Source organism: Semicossyphus pulcher, unplaced genomic scaffold, assembly GCF_022749685.1.
Source record: "Semicossyphus pulcher isolate SPU_LCO1_2020_fin unplaced genomic scaffold, fSemPul1.0.p SCAF_19, whole genome shotgun sequence".
In the NCBI taxonomy this organism is placed as follows: domain Eukaryota; kingdom Metazoa; phylum Chordata; class Actinopteri; order Labriformes; family Labridae; genus Semicossyphus; species Semicossyphus pulcher.
The window spans coordinates 14,085,565-14,106,671 of NW_027211692.1; the positions used below are offsets into that span (position 1 = coordinate 14,085,565).

The window sequence follows — 21,107 nt, forward strand, 5'->3', positions numbered from 1 at the left end:
AATGCTTCCATTTATTTGCCCTGAATTGGTCCTGTAATCACATGATGCCTCGACATGATCAAAGATCACACTGTTAGGTCATTGGTTTGGTTTCTCGGGTGTGTATGTAGTTTGAGTTTGCCACTTTGTTTGCAAGTCAATGAGAAGCAAAATGGTTTCAGCATTTACAAAGATGCTCTTACATAACGATGTAGTGTTTTTTTTAGCTCTAGTTGTCTTAGTTGGCACTTATTTCTTTTTATATTGTGGATACCAAAATCATAGCAGTAGCAATATATCTGTTAATGTGTAATTGGTCTGGACTATGAACGGATCAGGAAGTCAGCAATCTTGTTTTGTTGCCCTTGATCTGAACATGCACCCAGTTTCAATAGGAGAAAACACAGTGATTTTGAAAGGCAGCAGCTGGTTTCATTGACAAAGAAATAAAGGATAACTAACGTATGCATTTCATTATTCTGATATGGACTTTGTGTTCGGCTGCCGTGCTGTGAGAGCTGATGGGATTATGAAAAAAATGAAGCAGTGTAACTCAGCAGAACAACAAAAGCCTAGAGGCAAACAAGGGCGTACAATAGATTTATTAGATCTCTGGATTGCTCTCATCTTTTCTTTTACAGTGTAGGCAAACATAACGTCAGCCATGTCTGACGGAGTAAATGTTGTGACTGCACAATATTCTTTTGATTAACAGTTTTAACTCTGAGGGAAATGTTTTTCTTCTTTGTCTTTTTTCTCACAGACTGTTGTCTGAATGGTACTATGTTGACTTTAACTAAGCTCAGTCCGCATTCACATTTAAGGCCTTAATGTGCCAGATTTCATACCAGGGTGGAGCCTCTAAATATTTTGGCAGCTTTATGGCAGCCTGAATATGTAATAAGGTTAATAGAGTTAAGAGGCAAAACATTCAACCACATGCATAAGCCAGGAAAGGTAGGGAGAGAGAGCTAAGGTTCAATGCTTTTAATTGTCTATGTGAAGTGCCACAATCAGCTGCTGTTTCAAACAATGGCTCTTTCTCTGCAGCCAACCTTATTATCAGTCTTTTTCTCACACTCACAATCGACCCCCTGCCCCTTATCTTTGCTCAGTGTCCCGAAACATTCACGGGGGCTTGATTTTTAGAAGCACTGACCTAGTGACCAGAGTGGACATTGAATGCACCTTTAAAAGGTAATCTAACACTCCTGTCACATAAGAGACGATTAACGGCTGTTTTGTTTTTCTTTATTTGAAACATTAAGGAATGTTGCTAATGTTTTCTGACTCACAACCCAATTAGAACTTGTAGTTAATTGTTCATTAATCATCTTAGGAGTACCTACAACTACAGCATTCTTTTACGTCATACGGTAACCAATTACATCTTACTGGTAATTCTGTTTTAATAAGCCTATAATTATGCATAAATTAAAGGCATGTTGAAATAAATTCTTGATAACACAATTTAAGTCACTAATCAGTGGGTCTGTTTCGTCCAGACTCAAATATACATGCAACTAACAGGATTGCCATGAAATTTGGTGCAGACTGATGTTTTCCTGAGGATGAACACTCATGATTTCAGTGATTGTCTCTTAAGCTGTTGGATGTTTTGCCTTGAAATTAAGTGAAGACATTTGTGTTCTCCTCAGAATTGTAATAACTTTCGATAACTTTTAATGGTAATAACTTATACTTACATACTTACATAATTGTATAATACTTTGGTTCATATCAAAAAGCGTGAGCGTGCTGGCGATAGCATTAAAGGGGCCATATCTCTTGAATGGATATTCTCATATTTTGCATGGGTTTCACATTTTTGCGTGTTCACAGTTCACAGTGAAAAAGTGACAATTGCATAATTTCTTGTTTTTCCAGAATGACATTTTTCAAAAGGTAGCCTGCAGTTCAGAGCAGCTGCAGGTTCCTAGGTAGAACCTTGCTTTCGCTGAAATCGACCAATCGTCATTCACCGTCATCCACCTCAGGCTGCCTTCTTGTAGTACCTTGTAGTTAAGTCGTTGTCAAGATTTCAGCTTACCTTACTTACCTGACGGTAAGGCCAAATGACCGATCCTAGAGCAGCCATGTTTTCTACATCTTTGGAGTGACAGTGCAGTGCGGCCGCTCCCGCGTCACTCCAAATACTGTCAGCCAATCGTGGCTAAGGTCTAACCTTTCAGGAGGAAGGAGAGTCTCTGAAAAATAATTAAATTAAAATATGGATACCACTTTTAAAACAAAATAAACTTTACCAAAGTAATTTAAAGACACATTAGAAAAATAGAAAATGGATTGCATAGTTAAAATATGTCCTCTTTAAGCTCAAAGCACAGCTCTGCTAATGTACTGCCTCAACGCCACAAGCATGGCGTTAGATTTCTGTACGTCAATGAGTGTATTTGTCATTCTCGGTTTCTCTACTGTAAGAAGACATGGCATGACATGAGTCACAATTTGTGAGAAAGAAACATCTGACTGATACCAACTTTCTGTCAAAACAATACAGGTTTAAAAGGACCCACACCTTAGCCTCAGGGCAAGTTACTACCCACACAAAACAACGCTCTTTACCTGATGTTGTGTGTTTTGTGTTTATGTACATGTCTGTTTTTGCATTGAGTTTTTATGGCTATGTGGTAGTATGTTTGGGTAACATTTGAGATGCAAAGAGGCACTGGAGGGGAGCTAAGGACTATCGGACACAAGAGAGGTCAAAAAAAGAGGTGTGTTTATGTCCAGGGGGTTTAAAATAAAGTCTGAAGTGGGAGGATGTGTGGGAGGAGGGACAAAACTGAGGGAGGCACACAGGTAGGGAGAGACACAGAACGACGGATGGAGGAGGGTTTAAGTATCAGGTTACCTGGAATATTTTAGTTCTGTTTTGTTTTGAGAGCAGGGCTTGGCCATTCAAAAACATCTTTCTCTGAATCGGCGGCGCGTCCAAACACAACACTACACTCCAGGAATCTTCATTACAGCCTTGGGGATTCAAAGAGGGGGCAAATCCAGCACCCTTAAAGACAGATTCAGTTACACTATTGTAGAAAGAAAAGGGGAGGGAGAAAAAAGACAGAGAGACTGAATCAAACTAGTTTGAAGTTTCAGCCAGTTAGAGGACGGTGAGGGGCAGAGGACGAAGGACGTACAGGGGATAGCAAGCGAGTTACTCGGGAGTCCCACCTCCAGGGAGGAAGGGAAGTGTTTACTCGGTGCTCCGTGTCAGGTGAGCTGCATCTGGGCCTTAACAAGAAAGGCAACTACATCATGTGGGTGAGTGCAACTGGAAGTCAAATAAACATGTTTATTGAGAGGGTGGCACGTCAGGTCACAGGTTTGCATTGGAGGGCCCATTTGAATACCCTCTTCGCTGTATTTGCAAGTGATTGTTACTTTACTGTGGTACTAAGACAAGCAGGAATACCAACTCTGTGTTTGCTTTCTTTTGCTAAACCAGTTCCTGTCGTATACTGGCTCATAACTCTAGCTGTGTTTTGCATGTTGGAAATGTTATCTGAAACTAAACGGCAGCACATCCTTGTGCTTCATATATGGTATCTTATCAAAGGTGTGTGATCAGTGGCAGCTTCTGGTGCAGGTAGAAACTTTTTTAGTGACTCAGGATTTTGTAAGTTAAATCGTGTTTGACAGTTGAATACAAAGCTTTGACTATTTGTTCCACAAATTACAGCATGGGCAAACACCAGATTCCCACATCAGCCCACATGAGTTTCATATTTTACTTACGTGACGCATTTAGCAGAATTTCTGTAACTGCCTTCAAAAGACTACTTTCTTACTGTTTGTAGTCTGTTTTTTATCAGATGAAGGATGTTAGACATCTGATGTCTGGATCTTATCTTATCAGAGAAAAAGACTTCCCTTAAGTTAGCGGCATTTCACCTTGCAGTCCATGAAGCTCTACCGAACGTTTTTCTTAGTCTTTAATCGCCACTTTTGTTAAATTTTGGAGAGAGGGGACCCGTGTGGATAATTTCTCTTCTTGTAAAAAACCTTGTGAACAAAGTACACTGAAGGAAACCTTATCTTAAAAACAAGCACCTAGAAACAAGCTAGCGCCACTTTAGCTCCGAGCTCCAATACAGTGAGCACTTCTTCCCACATACACGTGCTTGTTAATTATCCAAACATGTGTGGACTGCACTGGTCTAGATCTCTGCCTTTGGTTAAAGCTCCACCAACGTGTCACTCAGAGCTTCTTAAAAGCCCTATTGTGAATGATTCAGTTGAGGGGAACATAATCCAAAGAAGCAGAGAAGCTGCGAGCGGAACACCTCAGCCGAACAAAAGGTTTACCATGTCACGGCTTTCATATGTTAAGACTGACCCAGTTATGCTTTGTTGCTGGAGCAGAAGTGGATGCAGTTCTCTTCACCTTGCTGAATCCACCGTATGGGCCAGTCTGACTTACTGCCGTAGCGGGATATCTGAGGTAGACATAGTTGGGTAATGATCCAGCTCATAAAACAGTTGATGTAGTCATGGTAACAATAATTACCTTTATATTTGCCAGTTGAAACTATCATCACGTCATGCTGGGACTTAACGGAACTTGTATTTTCTTTTATGTGCTCGTCCATTCTTGGCCACAGAACTTTCTTCAGTCTTTCTGGTTAACCAGGTTTGTGTGCCGTCTCATTCCTCCTGACTTTAATCCTCTCTCATTTTTAAGTTCATACTGCATAACACAAGGTGTTGATGACCTAATTTCTGCTACCTTTGTTTCTCACATGGTTTCTGCCATCATGATGAGTAAGTGACTTTTTTGGGGGGGGGTGTATTTATTGGCTATTATATAAATCAGAACATTAGTTTACAGAGAGGGGTCGCTATTATGCAAGTTCAACTGAAATATTGCTCAGTTACATTAGGGGCAGGTGGAAAAGTTTGTATATTAATAAGAAAATGTGACGACGTGCAATGGAAAGAGATTCAGATCATTAATGCTAAAATGTGTCATCAGTAAGGTAGCAATACTTTTGACAACTTTATCACGACATACATGAAGCATGTGACTCCACTGAAGCTTCCCCTGCATTGGAGAGACTAAATGTCAGAAAACAGGAAGAAAACTATGAACTTCCTCAAATGAACAGATGTAAAAAACACTAATACCTTGTTTCCATCATGTTTTCCGCAATACTCTAAACCCTTTGAGGTTTAATGCCGCTTAATTCCTTTAGGATTGCTCGCACCCTCTTTTTCTACAATGGAACAACTGCACCTAAACTGTCAAAAACGGTTCATCTCAATGAATTCACTGCTAATATTTGCATCATGGTGGTGTGCGCACTGCCTCCAAAAGTGAAAGGTGTATAAATTTGCACTCTCTTTTCCAATTCCAATTCAAATCCAGAGAGAATTTGAACTACACATGGATGGAAACAATACATCTTGTTACGTAAAGTGAAAAGTATATGGCTATAAACCAATTAGCTGACACAAAATAGCATTTTTACTATAGTTGAGCACATATCTAGTGTTACACACCTAAGTGCTCAAGGGCTTATTGCACACAGGTGTAACCCTCGTTTCAATGTGAAGAGAAATCTGAGAGATTTCTGATGCAACGCTTTGTGGAGTGAAGAATAAGGTGTCTTATTATTTGGCGTAAGCAATTTTTCAGATACATGCTGGACGTGACAGTTTTAATTGTTGGCTTATATGACAATTTCTCAGGCTGTTTCTAAGTCAGCATGATTCATAGCAAAGCACCCTTTCCAAAAAAAAAACCTGCCCAACAACATTCTTCCCTCTCTCTTCACAGAGTCTGTCTACTTTCAGGTCACTCATATTTGACTCAGGCGCATCAAAAACCTCTCTACCATCAAATTTAACCATTGTCTTTAATTAAGGAGCTATAGCAGAATGAGTATGGCACCAAAGAAATATGCAAAAAGCAAAAAGGGAATTCACCCTGTGCTTAAAAGAGGAAGTGAAAATAAGAATATATATTAGTGGTTCTTTTCAGCTGATTTGTTTAGCTATGGTGTTGGAAATTTCATATTTTGTAATCAAATATTATAAGCTAGATGTTTCTTTTTAAAGTATCAGCTAACACATACAGTATGTATATTATTCAAACAATGAATGGAAAGCTTTGAGACAAGACAAAGAAAAAACAGCAGGTAGACGAAAGTGCTCTTCAAAACCAACAGTCAGTAACCAAATACCATCTGCTGAAGTCCTCCAAAGTTAACAGTTACATGAGCTACTGAGCTACAGGATGACTTGTATTGAACTGTGATGAAAACCAGCAAACATGCTACACAATCTTCCAGGAGATGAAGTGAGAGAAAATGATAGCGCCTCAAAACAGATGACCTCGGCAAATAAGAATTTGTTATTAGATTGATTAATTAGTAGGTATTCGGTTATTAGTTTTGTCCAAATTCTGCCAGAAGCTACAGCCTTTTTTAAAGATTTTGAGGGCACATCTGTGAGAGTAGGGGGAAAAGAATCAATGTAGTATAGTATTGCAATATTTTGCCTGGCGATATTGTACTGATACATGGAAGTATCAATATTATAGATATAACATATAATATGTTATCTGAATTATTACTGTACTATTGCAAATTCAGATTTTTCTTTTTCTTTTTTGAAAAAAGCTCTTTCTTTTTAAGCAGGTCAGGTCATTGGGCCTCTGGTGATTCCCATCATGTGAATCAAACTAAATTGTGACTGTTTCATAAAAAGAAACAAAAAGGTCAGTCAATGAAAATAGAGATATTGAGAACTTATCAGGGAGTCTTTTAAACAACTGCAGGGAAGTCTGTCTGAAGTAAAATTCTGCATGAGGTCTACAGTAGTTTAAATGTAGGGGTTAACACACACACACACACACACACACACACACACACTTTGGGTGTTTTTAGGAAGTGTGTTTTGGTTCACTTACCACTCCCATTGTGTTGTTTTCTCATGCAGCAGGCAGCTGTTTTCAGTGATAAGGTTCACTATGCACTTATTGCTCAAAACAAAAGAACAGACAGACACACTTAGCAACTAGCTAGCTGGTTAACACAGTGTAGCATTTAGCAGCTATACATAGACAGGTATTCCGTAGGAGTTGGAAAAGACCCACAACCAAGCCATGTAAATGTAAGTCCAAAGAGAAATGGACTTACATTTTTGCAAGCTAATATTTATTTGTAACTGTTGTCAGTGTAGATAAGCAGCTGTTTGCTCACAACTTGAACTTAAAAGATAATGTTTCAACTTTGTGTTCACAACTTTCCACTACCCCAAAGTGACCAAATGAATCCCCTATTTGCCAGGTCTTCAACTATATGAAAAGAGGAACAAAGCCCGTCCGTCATATATTCTGAATTCAGCACATGTAGAAATGGTAACTAAACATTGTGGTTTGACAAAGTCAGCTTTAGAGGCACTAACTAAATGTCAACCGCTAGATAGTAGGGACTTTAAGCAGCGACGGCTACAGCGCACGTGAAACATTCCAACGGGTTGCCATAGTGTCATTAACGATAAGATCTGGCAACGGATGACGTGTCTATAACAAACAGAAAAAAACGGTCAGATTAGCGGGTATCTTTAACAAATATACTAATAATCCATACAAAAGTAGGTAGGTAAAGGTAGAATCGAATATAAACGAAATGACAGTGACAAAACGTATAAATACCTGCTTTCATTCTGATGTTGTACTGACAGCTGGGTTACAACGACAGGAAGTGCGCAAAGTGGAACTTTTTCCCCCCCTCCAATGCCGTAGCCGTCTCTTCACCCGGCTAGCAGCTTAACGTTCACCCCGTAGCCTCGTTGACTGCTCGACGCAGCCCTTCAAAATAAAAGTCCTCACCCTCAGGCCGCGGCGTTAGTACTATCCCTCCAACTCTAAACAATGTTAGTGTATGCTAACCAGCAAAGGAGACACAATTGACAAAAAAAAATCCTTAACCGGAGTCGTATATTTTCCATTTTGATAGAGGCGTCCCCACTAGTACACCCCCGGCGCCGAGCAAACAATACTAGTCGTTCCAGAGAAAGAAACTGATCATCAAACTACACGGTAGGAACAAAGTGACCTCCAAACAAGACGTTAACGTTGCTGAAAATAGTAATTACAAAGTAAAACCAGAAGTTGCATGTTCAAACTTAATTTTAAATTCTAAAAACACTTTAAGACTGAATCTAGGTGTTTGTGCTCAATTGGTCACCCGTGAGTGGTAGATAAACCGTACTGTAACTTGTAAGACTTGTGCACACCGTCTACTGCTGTTTACACATACCTTTGTAATTTTCGCCAGATCAGGTCATAGTTTGAATGGTTTAACTAACATAACCTGAAACCTATAGTCTGCTTAACATCGTGTGCCTAATCCTTAAGAGCATTTTCATTGTTAGATGTTAAATGCTCATTCACCCTTTGGAAACCACATCTTTGGATAATCTTTCAGTTGTATTTGGATATAAGTAAATCCTATGGACTGAAATGTACTGTCTGCAATTATGCAACAGGGATAATGCTGACATCTTACCTAAGGATACTTGAGATTTTAACAGTGTTTCTGTGGTCGCAGGGCGGCCACCTCTCTCTCTATACCACCCTTCAACACATTGTGTACTGTCTCCTCCATATCAGTTGCATTTAATTGTGAGACTCCCTGGGTCCCAATGGACCCTGCCACGCTACACCCAATGGGGCTGTTCATTCAGTGTCTATCACTTTCCCAGTGGGGTCTGATTGATAACAGAATATGGGAAGAGCCTGCAGCATATAGAATGTAATGTACATGGGTGTAACGTGACAACTCATAGTGGCACACTATGTTCCATGTGTGCAATATGATCTGAAATTCTACTGAGGATATGCATTATACTATGCACCTATTGTACACATTGGTCAAGTTCTCTATTTTTCTACCATTTTTTATAAAGGGAGAGATAGACACATGTATTTGAACAACATATCACATGAAAGTAAACAGTTATGGTCATATGCAAGTGGATAAGGAAGCTCGGATAATTGCATGGCAGCCTGCAAACAAAATTACCCAATCACAAACCTCCACCTCCACATAGACACACACTGTTTTTTCACACTGTATTTTCTCTTAAGCTTTGCAGTACACGCTGTTGTTTCAACACCTGTGTTCACTTTGTCTCACGTAACTTCGTTTTTCTTTCTTCAGACGATCGTCCAGGTGCCTGAGGATAGCACGAGACCGTTGAGTCCTGGGAAGACAGGTAAGCTTTCCATTGGTGGTTGTTTTGTGTTCATGTGTTTTTTCTTCTCTGTGCTCTCCCTTTTCTGATATTGCATCCTTGATGTTTCTCAGTCTATCTTTCTGTGTGTTTCCTCCCTCTTCCTCCCAGTGTTTCCAAGACCAGGCCGCAAGAGAAGGCCCATGACGGCTCCAAAGACCCAGAAGGAAAAGGCCTCTAAGAGGAAGAAAGTGCTGCTGACTATCATTTCAGTTGTGGTGTTACTGGGCATACTTGCCACCGCTGGATTCTTCAGTGAGTCACAATTCCTGAAAGCAGTTTCTTCCTTTTAGGAAACACTGCAGGGTGGCATCACATTTCCATCAGCCTTCACTGCCTGGATAGTTTCCGATGGTGTAAATTCATGACAGGACTTGTCATCTGTTCTAACCTGTGTTCTTGCTTCTCTTCCTCCTTTCCCCACCAGTTAAAAAGCTGATTGAAACCAAATACTTCTTCTGCAAGCGTTCATTTAAGTTCATCCCGTTAGCAGAAACCTGTGACGGAAAAGATGACTGTGCAGGAGGGGAGGATGAACTAACTTGTGTTTCAAGCTTTAAAGTCAACACAACCTTTCCCGGTAAATCAAACAACAAATTATTCCTCACTTCATCATTGCAGACACAAAAGCAAAGGTTTAATCATCCTCTCTGTGCCATTCTTCCTTCAGTGCGTCTCACGTCGAGCAGTTATGTCCTGCAGGTGTATAGTGCCGGCGCAGGTTGGCGGAGTGTGTGTAGTGACGATTGGACCCAGCAACACACTCAGACAGCATGTAAACAACTGGGATACACAAAGTGAGTTTACATCAGCAAAGGATTATAGTGTAGAAAATTTAATTTGTTTAAAAAGGCCTTACATGATCCTCCTTCTGTCTTACAGTAAGCCTAGTAGCAGCAAAGTCTCAGTGAGCAATTTAATGTCTTCCATGAAAAGTGGACCGTTCACAGCTGTCAGGCCTGGGACTACGACCACACCCTTACATCAGGCTACCATTGACCGGTGAGGAAGGCTGTCATCAAAGAGGAAAAACAAACTGTGAAACCTCACAATGACTGCACTATTTGTCACTGCTACACACATCTGACATCATCCATCCAATCAGTGGTGTTTAGGAAAATCTGACTGTGCTGTTGCTTTTAAAAATAGTTTTAAGGACACCGTAAATGTCTTTATATTCCTCTTTGTAATCTCCACTTCTGCTCTCTCTCTTGTTTATCTTTAAACCTTTCCTCTACTTTCCTTCCCCCTCCTTTCTTGTTTGAATCAGACGGTGCATTTTCTCATGGTTTCTGTTCCTAAAAGGCAAAAAACTCCACAGTTTTTGTTCCCTTTCTCTTCAAGTCTCTATGAAAGCAAACAAAACAGACAGATGTTTTATTTCAGGGCAGGACTGAAACAGGGGGAAAATTCAGCATGGGGGAAGTTAGGTCAACATTTGACTGTGTATGTTGTCTGTTTCACTAATTGTGTGGCCATTTCTGTTAAATGTGAAACTCCCTTTTTTCCCCCATACAGCGGAGCATGCAGATCCGGATCTGTGGTATCTTTGTCCTGTTCAGGTGAGTTTATATATTTAGAAAAGCAGCCACCGTCATCAACATAGTTTGTCGTATTTATCTAGGCGAGAAGATGACATACAGTTTCGCACTAACAGGCCCGTACAAGTCTGTAGGAAGCGGGAAAATCCTTTCTCAGCATCACATGACAGAGTAGTTCTTCTTTCTTTAAAACAAAGAGTTGCGAAGGAAACAATAAAATGTCTGAAGTGTTTCAATTAAAAAAGACAAAATAAGTTAGTGTGAAATGAAATGATGTTTTGATTTAACAACATAACTTTGTTTATCAGACTGTGGGCAGGTGGGCTCTCAGGACCGCATTGTCGGGGGCAAAGATGCTCTCATCGAGGACTGGCCCTGGCAGGTGAGCCTGCAGCAGGGAGGCCGACATACGTGCGGAGGCACACTGGTGTCACCAAGTTGGGTTGTCACTGCTGCCCACTGCTTTGCTGGGTCAGTATAGTCTCCATTTGAAGCCTTTCCTACGAGTTTCCTTTGTGGTTACCACATAAACGCTTGCTCACACTTCCTTCATGCTCTCTTCTTTTGGGCCTTACAGCAGTAAGAAGGAGCTGAGTGGCTGGAGAGTGGTGTCAGGCCGGACATACATGGGCACACTGGGAGGCTCCTACGTGGACAGGATCATATTGAACGGAGACTACAATGCAGCACGAAACGACTATGACATAGCAATGATGAGACTCAGCAGCCCAATCAGCTTGGGAGGTTAGACTTTAAAAAAAATTAAACCTCATCAGTCCCTGTAAGAAAAAGTAAAGACATATTGTATATTCAGTAAGCTTTACTCTGTTGTCCTCTAGTGGTGTATGTGCCAAATAGCAAGTTGATTGTGTATTATCACTGGATAACTTTCACTTCCAAAGCTATGACAGCTATGATAAGAACTGCTCTTGTCTTTCAGTGGCTCGCAGGCCGGTTTGTCTACCTCCTAAAGCCTTTGGCCTTACTGCTGGAGCCATCATGACTGTGACTGGCTGGGGATACCTGGAGGAAAACGGTGAGGAATCGACACACTAGCTCTCATAATTCTGAACTGCCCGCTTGTACAGAAGAAAAGACAACTTCTCTGAAGTTACCTCTATAACTCAAACACTGAATCCTTGTTCTGTCTTCAGGTAACGTTTCTCCTTCACTCCAGAAGGCCGCAATCCCTCTGATCGATCGGGCCAAGTGCGCCAGCCCCCCAGTGTATGGTGGTATGATAACCCAGAGGATGATCTGTGCTGGTTTTCTTGAGGGGAAAATAGACGCCTGCCAGGTAAACACTGGTTTAAGTTACAATCAATATTGATCAAGAAAGACAAATGTTTTTGTATGTAAATAGTATTTTAAAGTCCCGTATTGACTTTATGAAAAAATGTTTTGTTTTTTTTAATCCCAGGGGGACAGCGGTGGTCCGTTAGTGTACTTTACCTCCGCTCAGTGGCATCTGGTAGGAGTGGTGAGCTGGGGCTATGGTTGTGCCCGTGAGAGAAGGCCAGGCGTCTACAGCAGCGTGGACGAGATGCTTAACTGGATTCATACGGTCATTGAGGTAGGCTACAGCGCAACAACACTGCTAACTTACTACTACTTACTTTGGTTTTCGTATTTCCACTTGAGCTGGAGTTAAGTTTATTCACCAAAACACTAACTATAGACAACTTTTTGCTTATTCCTTCCAGAAAAACCCCTGAGATCCTCCATCATGACGAGCAGCCACCAAAGAACTCCGGTTCGGTCAACCTGGGAAGAACTGTGAAGCTAAAACAAAGCTATTGTTTCAATGCGGTTGACGGAAAATGGGAGACAGAAAGGGAGAAAGAGGGAGATCAAAATCGTTCGCAGACTGTTAAACAGCCATAATGCCAAAACACTGCACGTACACACACACACACTTTTCATACAGACTTATTTCAGGTGTTGTTTTTGCCATTTCAGGTTCTTATCTCAGGGACGAGCTTATTTATGTCGTTGTGTGTCACAGGCCAGTCTGGGATGTGTTAGGACAATTCACTGATTCGTGTGCTTTTGAAATAGGAACAATATAAAATGTAAATAGAATATTTGATCACTTCCATTTCTTCTGGACTGACAGACTGTGGACATAACTAACTAGATTACTGTGTGCTGACTTTAGGTGTGCAGTGTGATGTGAGGGTTCATATGGTAAAGACATGCGACAGGCGGGGTAAACCTGTGCTATACTAATGCTAGGAAAAAGTCAGTGTAAACCCTCAGGTTAATACTACTAATGTAAGTGAGTTCAATGCATACGGTGCTGATTCAGTTGATCTGATGTGAATGTGCCTATTAAAGGACCAATGCACCTTTTTACAGTGCCAATGGTGAGCTTGCCTTCTACAATTCGAGCACTTTAAGTGGACAGTGGGAATTACTTGACCTCAGTGTATGTGCAGATGATTCGATGTGCTGAGCTCTTAACTTAAATCACACTGTTATGTGTTCGTAGTGCCTCCACATTGAGTTTCAAAGTGCAATCAGATATGCGGCAGTGAACCTTTAGAAAACTCAAACCATGGCCAGAAAACGTAAGGTGTGAGTATATTTTGTAAATTGTGCACTCAGGTAAAATCTTAAAATTGCATCCTTATTTTTAAGTAATCATTCCTTTTGTAGCAAAGAAAAAGAAAACATTTTCTGGTCTATAGATGCCCACACAAAGTAACACTTAAACAAACACTTCTGAATTTAGGAATAATACTTAAGCATTTTGTATTATACTGTATATAATTGTTTAGTTGGACATGAGCAGCGTTTCTCTCAATGTTTTCATTTGGCTGTATATACGGTACGTGTTGTGGATTTTATATAACTGTAAATAGGTTGTACATGAAATAAAGACCTTTGTCTCTAACTTGGCACCAGAACAATTGTTCTGTCACCTCACTGACTTCATAATCCTGTAAAGTGTCTGTGCTGGAAACTGGATCTTTCCTCGTTCCTTTCAATGTCTTCCTCCTTCCGGGCACACACCCCGCGACCCCAAAGTTAACAAAAGGAGTGACGGGGAACAGATTTTTATGTAAATCGTTATATAAACTGTGAACTGAAAGGATCGGATGACAATTACAGCTCAAGTTTCAGATGCGATCGGTGGAGCATGCCTTTAAATGACAAGGTGTAATTTTGATCAATGCAATGCACAAAGTTTTTTAATCCAACAAAAGCTGATTCTTCCCCCTTTGGTGGACAGATGTAATTTCCTATAAGACCTATTTTACACCTTTAACATTCTCCTTACACACCTTACATTTCTATCATATGAACTGCTGGGGGGAGAGGACGAGGAGAAAAGTATGGGGCTCCAGGTGCATTGGTTCTAGCATAGGGCCCCTAAAAAAGTAACAATCTTTATCTCATAGCAGAGGACAGAGGGCCAAAAGCCTATGTGTCTTTTTTTCCATATTTAGCAAAGTACCGTACTTCTCTGTAAGCTCCATTAGATAGTGTCACCTTATCTTTACTTCTTTAAGAGGCATATTACATCAAGACAAGGCTATTTCTATAGCATTACGGTAAACCACAACCTTTGACACAGTTCTATAATTCAAAAATAGAGACTTGATTATACATGAAAAAACATTTATTTTATCCTGAATATCAGAGAACTACAAAGGCCATAGACAAACCCCAACAAGCACTAACGTTCATGTACAGCAGCACAAGTGCGCCACCTGTTGGTAGGTTCAGGTGCTGCTGGCTACAGACAAACAGCAAGCCACCTTCACCTTACAACACTACACAAACAGATTGATTGGACAGTATTATTTGAAGCAACAGCAGCTGATTAACCGAATTATTTATTGCAAACATAAGAAGAGTGATGATAGAAGATGCATATTGAAGCCCTTCAAAACTACGCTGCAGCAGATCCCTTGCTAGTGATAGTGCTGATAGTGGCAAACCAACTGTGTAGAAGCACTTCTGGTTATCGCCGTGCTCCACGGCTGGGGGCCTTGAATGGGTTATCCTGTACAAGGAAAAAAAGTGATGAAGATGTGAAAAGGATTCAAACTTTAGCCACATTTAGATGATCAACTTAAGTTCATTTTTTAGCGAGCAAATATAAAATAAGATTATGTGGGATACATTTTGTTAGAAATGTAACACAAATAACCAGACCAATATACCAGCATAAAATGCAGAGAGAGGTATTTTATTGTGTTATGGTATTTAACCCAGACGATGGCTCTATAATCTAGCTAAAGCTTCATCACGGACAGGCGCCGCCATGATCGCCAGTGCAACCGCCACCGTCACAACAATCATCCTTACCGTAGGCTTCGCTTACCTAGCGCACCAGTAACTACCAGGGTTGCAAACTCGACATGGCGAAAACAGATGGTAGGCTGTAATTTGTGCGTGTTTTGAATGTGTAAATTAATAAAAATTAATTGAAATAGTGTTGAAATAATTTGTAAAAAGGTTTTTATTAATAAATAGCTACAGAAAACCTTTTTACCCTCTGGTATACCCCCGAAAACAGACTGCCTCTTATACTATGGTGTGACTTATATTCCAGATTTTACGGTAATTAATAATTAATAACAACCTGATTAAATAGTCATCTGACTATGCACAGATGTAATGTAATGTAAGCAGCGCAGCACTCCTGATAGATGCTGAATCATTTTCTCTGATGTCGTTTTTACCTCCTCATCATCACTGTCATCAAATGCGACTCCTCGAGAAGACTGGCTCTGGCTCTGAGAGCTGTACTTAGAAAAGGAGGACGAGGACGATGCCGGTCTGTGGTGAGAAACAGACAGACCCAAAAGAGAGAGAGGTAAAGACAGCATACATTTTATGTATGTACTGTAATTTTTTACTATATGTTTCTCTCTGGAAGGACTGCACCTCCACAGTGTAGACAAGAACAAACTTACCTGGCAGGGGTTCGTGTAGTCTTCATTACAGGTATATCTTCATCTGAGTCATCGATGGTCACCTGGCGAAGGAAAGCAAGGTAGAGGTTGGAACAGTTTACATATTATGTGTATTTAATGTATGTGTGTTGTCCTTTTAACCTACGTCATCTGCTGTGTAAGATTTGGAGGCTCCAGTCCGAGATGATCTCTGGGATGGAGCGTGAAATGCTGAAGAATGAGGCATAAAGAACATGAAGAAGACAAACATTAAAGGAGGAGTCAGTGTGAAAAAAGAAAAAGCTAGGAGAGATGAAGACATAAAATTACACTGATAAAATAAGACTTTGGCACCTTTCCTGTGCCTCCTCAGTCTGACAGATATAAAACATTATCACGTGTGTCTCTAGATCACACTCACACTCAGGATCTCAAACCGTCCTACCTTGCATGATGCTTCTGCTTGGGGTTGGTGCTGAGGATTTCTGGGAGCGTCCTCGACCGGCTGGCTTTGGTTCAGAGGCTGCTGCACCTGCATCCACACACAAACAATTCAAAACAAGGGTTTATGATACATTGCAGAGCAACCTTTGGAACATCTATTTACCACCATGTACTTCTCTCTGCAACCCCTTTTCATCACATTATTGTGGCAAATCATTCGATGACCTCACCTCTCCCTCTTCCCCGACTCCCCCGCCCTCTGCCTCCTCGCCCTCTGCCTCTTGTGGGAGGACGTACTGAGTCTTCGTCTGAGTCCATATTAACATCATCAAAGTCAGCCAATATAGCTGGATCGAGAGGCTCATCGCCACGCTCCAAACGATGAGCTTTGGCTCTGTTGATCGCCTGCGAAAGAGATAAAGCACGGACAGTTAGAATAAATAGATAACACAACATTTCGGCCGTGTGAACACACATTACTTACTTCTTTGATGTCATTTTCTTCCTCAGTCGTGTTCTTTTTGGAGTCCCTGAATAGCCGAATCTGAAAACATAAGAAACATAGTCTTAAAATGACATGAAACATCAACTTCATATCCCCTACTTCCCATGTGAGGTCACTCCCTTACCTCTGTGTCTATGTCCTGCTCTGTGGTTACTCCTCTGGCCTGCAGGTGACGCTGTGTTTTATCTAACTGGTAAGAAATGAGCTCCTCGATGGCGTCTTTCTCGTCTTTGTCGACAAACTCCTGGATGGCCTTGCCCATGCCCTGCTCGGTCAGGAGGGACAGCTGCACCGTCTGCCAAGATACGCGCACACTTTTCAAAATAATACACAGTAGAAACAATAGATACAAATACAGTTTATGACACCGTGTAAAGATGTGAATGAAGTCAGAATCTGTACAGTACCTGCTCGGCTGTCTCAAAGTACTTCTTAACAAGGTCCTCCACTCTCAGCCCCTCAACTGCTGTGGTTTTTAAGATTTTGCTGTAGTCAACATTGACTTCATCTGAAATCATAAAGATTTAAACATGTTAAATACGCAATACTGTTTATTGATCGATCTATGGTACGGTAGTGTAATTCGTCTGTGTCTGACCTTTGATGTCCTCCTTTTGCTCTCGCCGTCTCAGAAAGTGAATGATGTCTTTCGGGTTGGCTACGCGGTCCACAAACTTCTGACTGAACCGAGCTGTGTTGAATGCCTCAAAGCCCCCGCTGTAGTCCACCTGGGGGAGGCAATGAAGACAATGAATTTGAACGTAGCATGAACATCAGGGGTGTGCACCGCCTGTATGAGTATCCATCTCTGCCAGTCACAATAAGACAGGCCAAATCTGTAGCTTCTTTTAAATCCTCTCTTATAACCTTTTACAGGAAGGCTTTCATGAATTCTTAAAGGGCCAGTCCGCTGATTTTCAACCTCAGTCCTAACATGCTATTATGGGGAGCTAATGCCATTATGGTAGGGGGAAAAAAAGCAACTTCGCCCTGTGCCTTTGAAGGATGCTATCCGCTTCTCCAATGGGCCCTGGAAAACAACTGCCAGACTAAGTAAAACACATCATCTGGCGGAGGCCAGGGAGCTTGCTAAACTACACTTCCTCAATCTAGGACACCCGCCTCCGATGTTATGTCTCGTTAAAAATTGTCAGGTTTGAAATGTAGACTGCAGACCCAAAGATTTTTTAGACAATCCACTGGTATATTCTCGTCGTCCTTGACTGGAAAACTGTAGTATTTCACTCCAGCGTCTCTCACTGGCCCGTTCCCTTCAGAGGGAGGGGCGCAATGCACCCTGGGGGTTGTAGGAATGTAGAATGGGCGAAACCACGAGCTGTTTGTACAACTTTCTCCACAGCTATGGCGCCGATTTCAAATATTATTGCTTTTATCGATTACAGAGAACACCGGCTTTGACTGACAGTGGCTTTTTCCAGGGGCGAACTGCTCCTTTAATTTATCTTCTGTCTTTAACTGTCTGTAAACTAATGTATTTTTATCTGTCTTTTTCATCTGCTTCCCTTTTATCTTTCTGTCAAGCACTTTGTAACATTGTTAAGTAAAGTGCTATATAAATACATTTTATTATTATTATTACTGTTATCATTATCTTACCCTCAGGCGTATGAGAGGTTTCTCTGGGGTGAGCGGACATCCGAGTCGTTCTCTTTCAGCTTCTTCTAACATCTCTGTGACCTACGGACGATCAGAAAGAAATATACAGGAAATGAGGGGCAAGAAGGGTAATATTACTTAATATGAATAGATTTAAAACTGCCTCTGTATATTTTTTTTACTTTTATCAGTTACCTTTGCAAAGCACAGGTTCTCCACTTTCTTTGTGACCTGAGGTGTCTCAGCTGTGAAGAGGTCTTGGTAGTCACCCAGCACCACATCCTGGATGAAGAACTGACGCACCGTCTTCAGGGGAATCTTCTGCAGGTTCATCTTACGACCTTTCACCCTCAGCAGCCCTATGTGCCTGATCCACACAAACAGAGGGGTTTAGCTACTTCAAAACATCAGAAAACACTCTGAATACGGAGGAAGTGCGTGTGTGTGTCTATTTGTACTTCTTGGTTGCCTCTCCAGGGGACAGGGATGTGGCTACAGAGCTGCCGGGCTGTGTCACATAGAAGAGCTGCTGTTCATTTCTCGTTGGGGTTATTAAACACTCGTGCTCATGACCCCATACTACCAGGTCAAGGAACTCATCCAGGAACTGCTCAGGGATATAGTTTGTGGGTCCATGCTTACTCCTAGAAAAACAAAAAACACAGAGGGAAAAGAGAACAATAAATAGGAGGTGGCATTGGGTACCGTGTGACTAAAATGCACAGCTCTTCCCTCCCAACACACCTGTTCTGGTGGATGGCAAAGAGGTTAAACCATTCATCTTGGTCTTCTTTGGGTCGAAGCATGGTTACCTGGTTGTTGACAAACATTCTGTACAAGCGCTCATCTGGGATAGAGCCTACATACACACACACACACACACACAACCACACACAGTTAAGACTGAAACAATGATACCAATTTTTATTAATCCTGAGAGAATGCAGACAAATGTTACACAAAACACACACTTACCAAGGCCGTATAAGGCTAGCTTTGTGCTGCCTTTCTGCATGAGGACGGGACTAATCTCTATCCTCTCCACTGAGTGGGAGTGACCAAAGTGATTGACAAGACCAGACGCACTGAGCAGATCCAATGCACACAAACCTTCAGCCTTGAGGAAGATAACATAATATTAAAAAAAAAAAAAAAAAAGACACATACTTGAGTGTGAATATATTGTCTTTTTCCTTATAACAATCTTTTATGCTAGTAGCAACTCACCCCAGTCGGGTCGTCGTGGTTACCATGAATGCTGAACACAGGAATAGAGATGTTCAGGTTTTCATCCTGATAGTTAACCCAGGGAAACCTACAAGACATCAAAACATGCAGAATGTGTAAACATTAATATGACATTCATTCAACATTAATATAGTGCTTTGCTACAGTTTCAACACAAATGCAGCATTCAACTGACTGTGTGGTGTTGAAGTTGACGGTCTGGTCACTGAGAACGTTGAAGTGTATGGGCGAGTCTCCCATACAGTATCGTCTCATCATCGTGATGCAGTTGTGGAGGCATCGGCGGGACGGCTTGTTGTCATGGAACAAATCACCACCCAGCAGGATGAAATCTACCTGCAAGCAAACAAGTAAGAAAAAAAAGCAGAGAGCATAAAAAACAGGTAGACTTAGGGATGTCTTTTCAAGCAGATGGAGATATTCCTGAATCTGATTTACTGTTCACGCAACTTTCTGAACCTCATACACATATAGATGAACTTCCAAGTACCTGATTTGTCTTGGCACATTTCAGGATCTCATTCAGTGTGCTATAAGAGTCATTTCCACGGATGGCATCCTTCTCAAGGTAACCAAGATGAATATCTGTAGCGATCAGGATCTTGAAGGTATCCTCGTCATCCCTAGACAAAAAACACACAATTCAGTAACTAAAACAAGTAGAGCATACATAACGTGATTCTGAACCTGAACAACAGTACAAAGACAGTATGTAAGCAGAATATAATGATTATTTATGATACTGAGTATTTGGTGATAATCAACCAGCACAATCAGAATATATCGGGTTTAAGAATGTTTAAGTTCAACAGACTCACAAGCTGCTCTCTGAGGACATGATGATGGGAGATGTTTACACCTGACAGGTGGGCAGCAAAAAGGGTTTCCTGCACACACACAAAAAACAATCAAGTTACAATTAGCCCTGAACCAGTTATTGAAGTCACAAAAGCGAACGTGTGTCAGTTTCAACCAGTTTCCGGGATGCAAAAAAGTATCACGGGGTGACTGATAAAAACCTAATGAAACTGAAACTAATAAAACTAATGGTATAATGTTATTTAAAGGGCTAAGGAATACGATATAGCACGGTTGTCAGTAAAGTCAGTGAACTTGAGTAAATGAGAGCTAGCTAACTAGTGAACAGTTAGTAAAGAAGTAGCTAACAGTAACGTCTAAGCTTAAGCTCTGTTACTACGAGGATGTTTACATTAGGTTAGCACCCACGTTATGCTAGAAACCATTCAGTACACGTTATCAATGTGATAGCTAAAACGAACTAAGCTTATATTTAACGTTACAAAACGAACTTGTCCAAGTCTATTAAGCATTAAATACATATTTGTTTTACGTGCTATACACTACAACGTAGGGTAAACATTGCTTTCTACCCACCTCTTCTGCAGCTCAAATACGAGCGAGGTTGTCCTAAAAATCCCGGCAAGTCTTGCACTCCTGTTCCCGCCCCTCACAGATGGCTTAGAGGTATTGTAGTTTCATTCTGAAGCAACGCCGTTCTAAACTACCGAGTCCCCGTTAAAGAGAAACTACACTTCCGGGAAACGAGTGATGTGCGTTGGTTTTATAAATAAAGGCGCACCGGCC

General features: G+C 41.1%; 2 protein-coding genes across 2 annotated transcripts; one reads left to right on the top strand and one right to left on the bottom strand.

Moving 5' to 3' along the window:
* Positions 1 to 2,914: 2,914 nt before the first annotated feature.
* On the top strand, positions 2,915 to 13,679 carry tmprss4a (transmembrane serine protease 4a). The gene is made up of 13 exons (XM_069668864.1): positions 2,915 to 3,261; positions 9,168 to 9,222; positions 9,352 to 9,495; positions 9,668 to 9,820; positions 9,911 to 10,037; positions 10,123 to 10,242; positions 10,759 to 10,802; positions 11,090 to 11,252; positions 11,359 to 11,525; positions 11,722 to 11,817; positions 11,936 to 12,078; positions 12,202 to 12,354; positions 12,485 to 13,679. The coding sequence occupies exons 1-13, from the start codon at positions 3,256 to 3,258 to the stop codon at positions 12,494 to 12,496; spliced, it is 1,383 nt and encodes a 460-aa protein (XP_069524965.1). The 5' UTR covers positions 2,915 to 3,255; the 3' UTR covers positions 12,497 to 13,679.
* Positions 13,680 to 14,421: 742 nt separating this feature from the next.
* Positions 14,422 to 20,936, bottom strand: mre11a (MRE11 homolog A, double strand break repair nuclease). The gene is made up of 20 exons (XM_069668863.1): positions 20,898 to 20,936; positions 20,321 to 20,389; positions 19,993 to 20,125; positions 19,678 to 19,838; positions 19,482 to 19,569; positions 19,230 to 19,371; positions 18,999 to 19,113; positions 18,713 to 18,898; positions 18,450 to 18,621; positions 18,255 to 18,335; positions 17,236 to 17,365; positions 17,045 to 17,145; positions 16,762 to 16,932; positions 16,617 to 16,676; positions 16,363 to 16,537; positions 16,134 to 16,220; positions 15,855 to 15,919; positions 15,710 to 15,771; positions 15,476 to 15,572; positions 14,422 to 14,793 (listed from the first exon to the last, which is right to left on the bottom strand). The coding sequence occupies exons 2-20, from the start codon at positions 20,338 to 20,340 to the stop codon at positions 14,752 to 14,754; spliced, it is 2,088 nt and encodes a 695-aa protein (XP_069524964.1). The 5' UTR covers positions 20,341 to 20,389; positions 20,898 to 20,936; the 3' UTR covers positions 14,422 to 14,751.
* Positions 20,937 to 21,107: the final 171 nt, after the last annotated feature.

Bases quoted from the DNA above. Each gene is read 5' to 3' on its own strand.
- mre11a (XM_069668863.1), bottom strand. From the start codon at position 20,340: ATGTCCTCAGAGAGCAGCTT. The intron at 20,126-20,320 runs GTGAGTCTGTTG...TTTTTTGTCTAG, and splicing joins ATGTCCTCAGAGAGCAGCTT to GGATGACGAGGATACCTTCA. The intron at 19,114-19,229 runs GTAAGTGTGTGT...GTGTGTATGTAG, and splicing joins GCTAGCCTTATACGGCCTTG to GCTCTATCCCAGATGAGCGC.
- tmprss4a (XM_069668864.1), top strand. The intron at 9,223-9,351 runs GTAAGCTTTCCA...TCTTCCTCCCAG, and splicing joins GTTGAGTCCTGGGAAGACAG to TGTTTCCAAGACCAGGCCGC. The intron at 11,253-11,358 runs GTCAGTATAGTC...TGGGCCTTACAG, and splicing joins GCTGCCCACTGCTTTGCTGG to CAGTAAGAAGGAGCTGAGTG.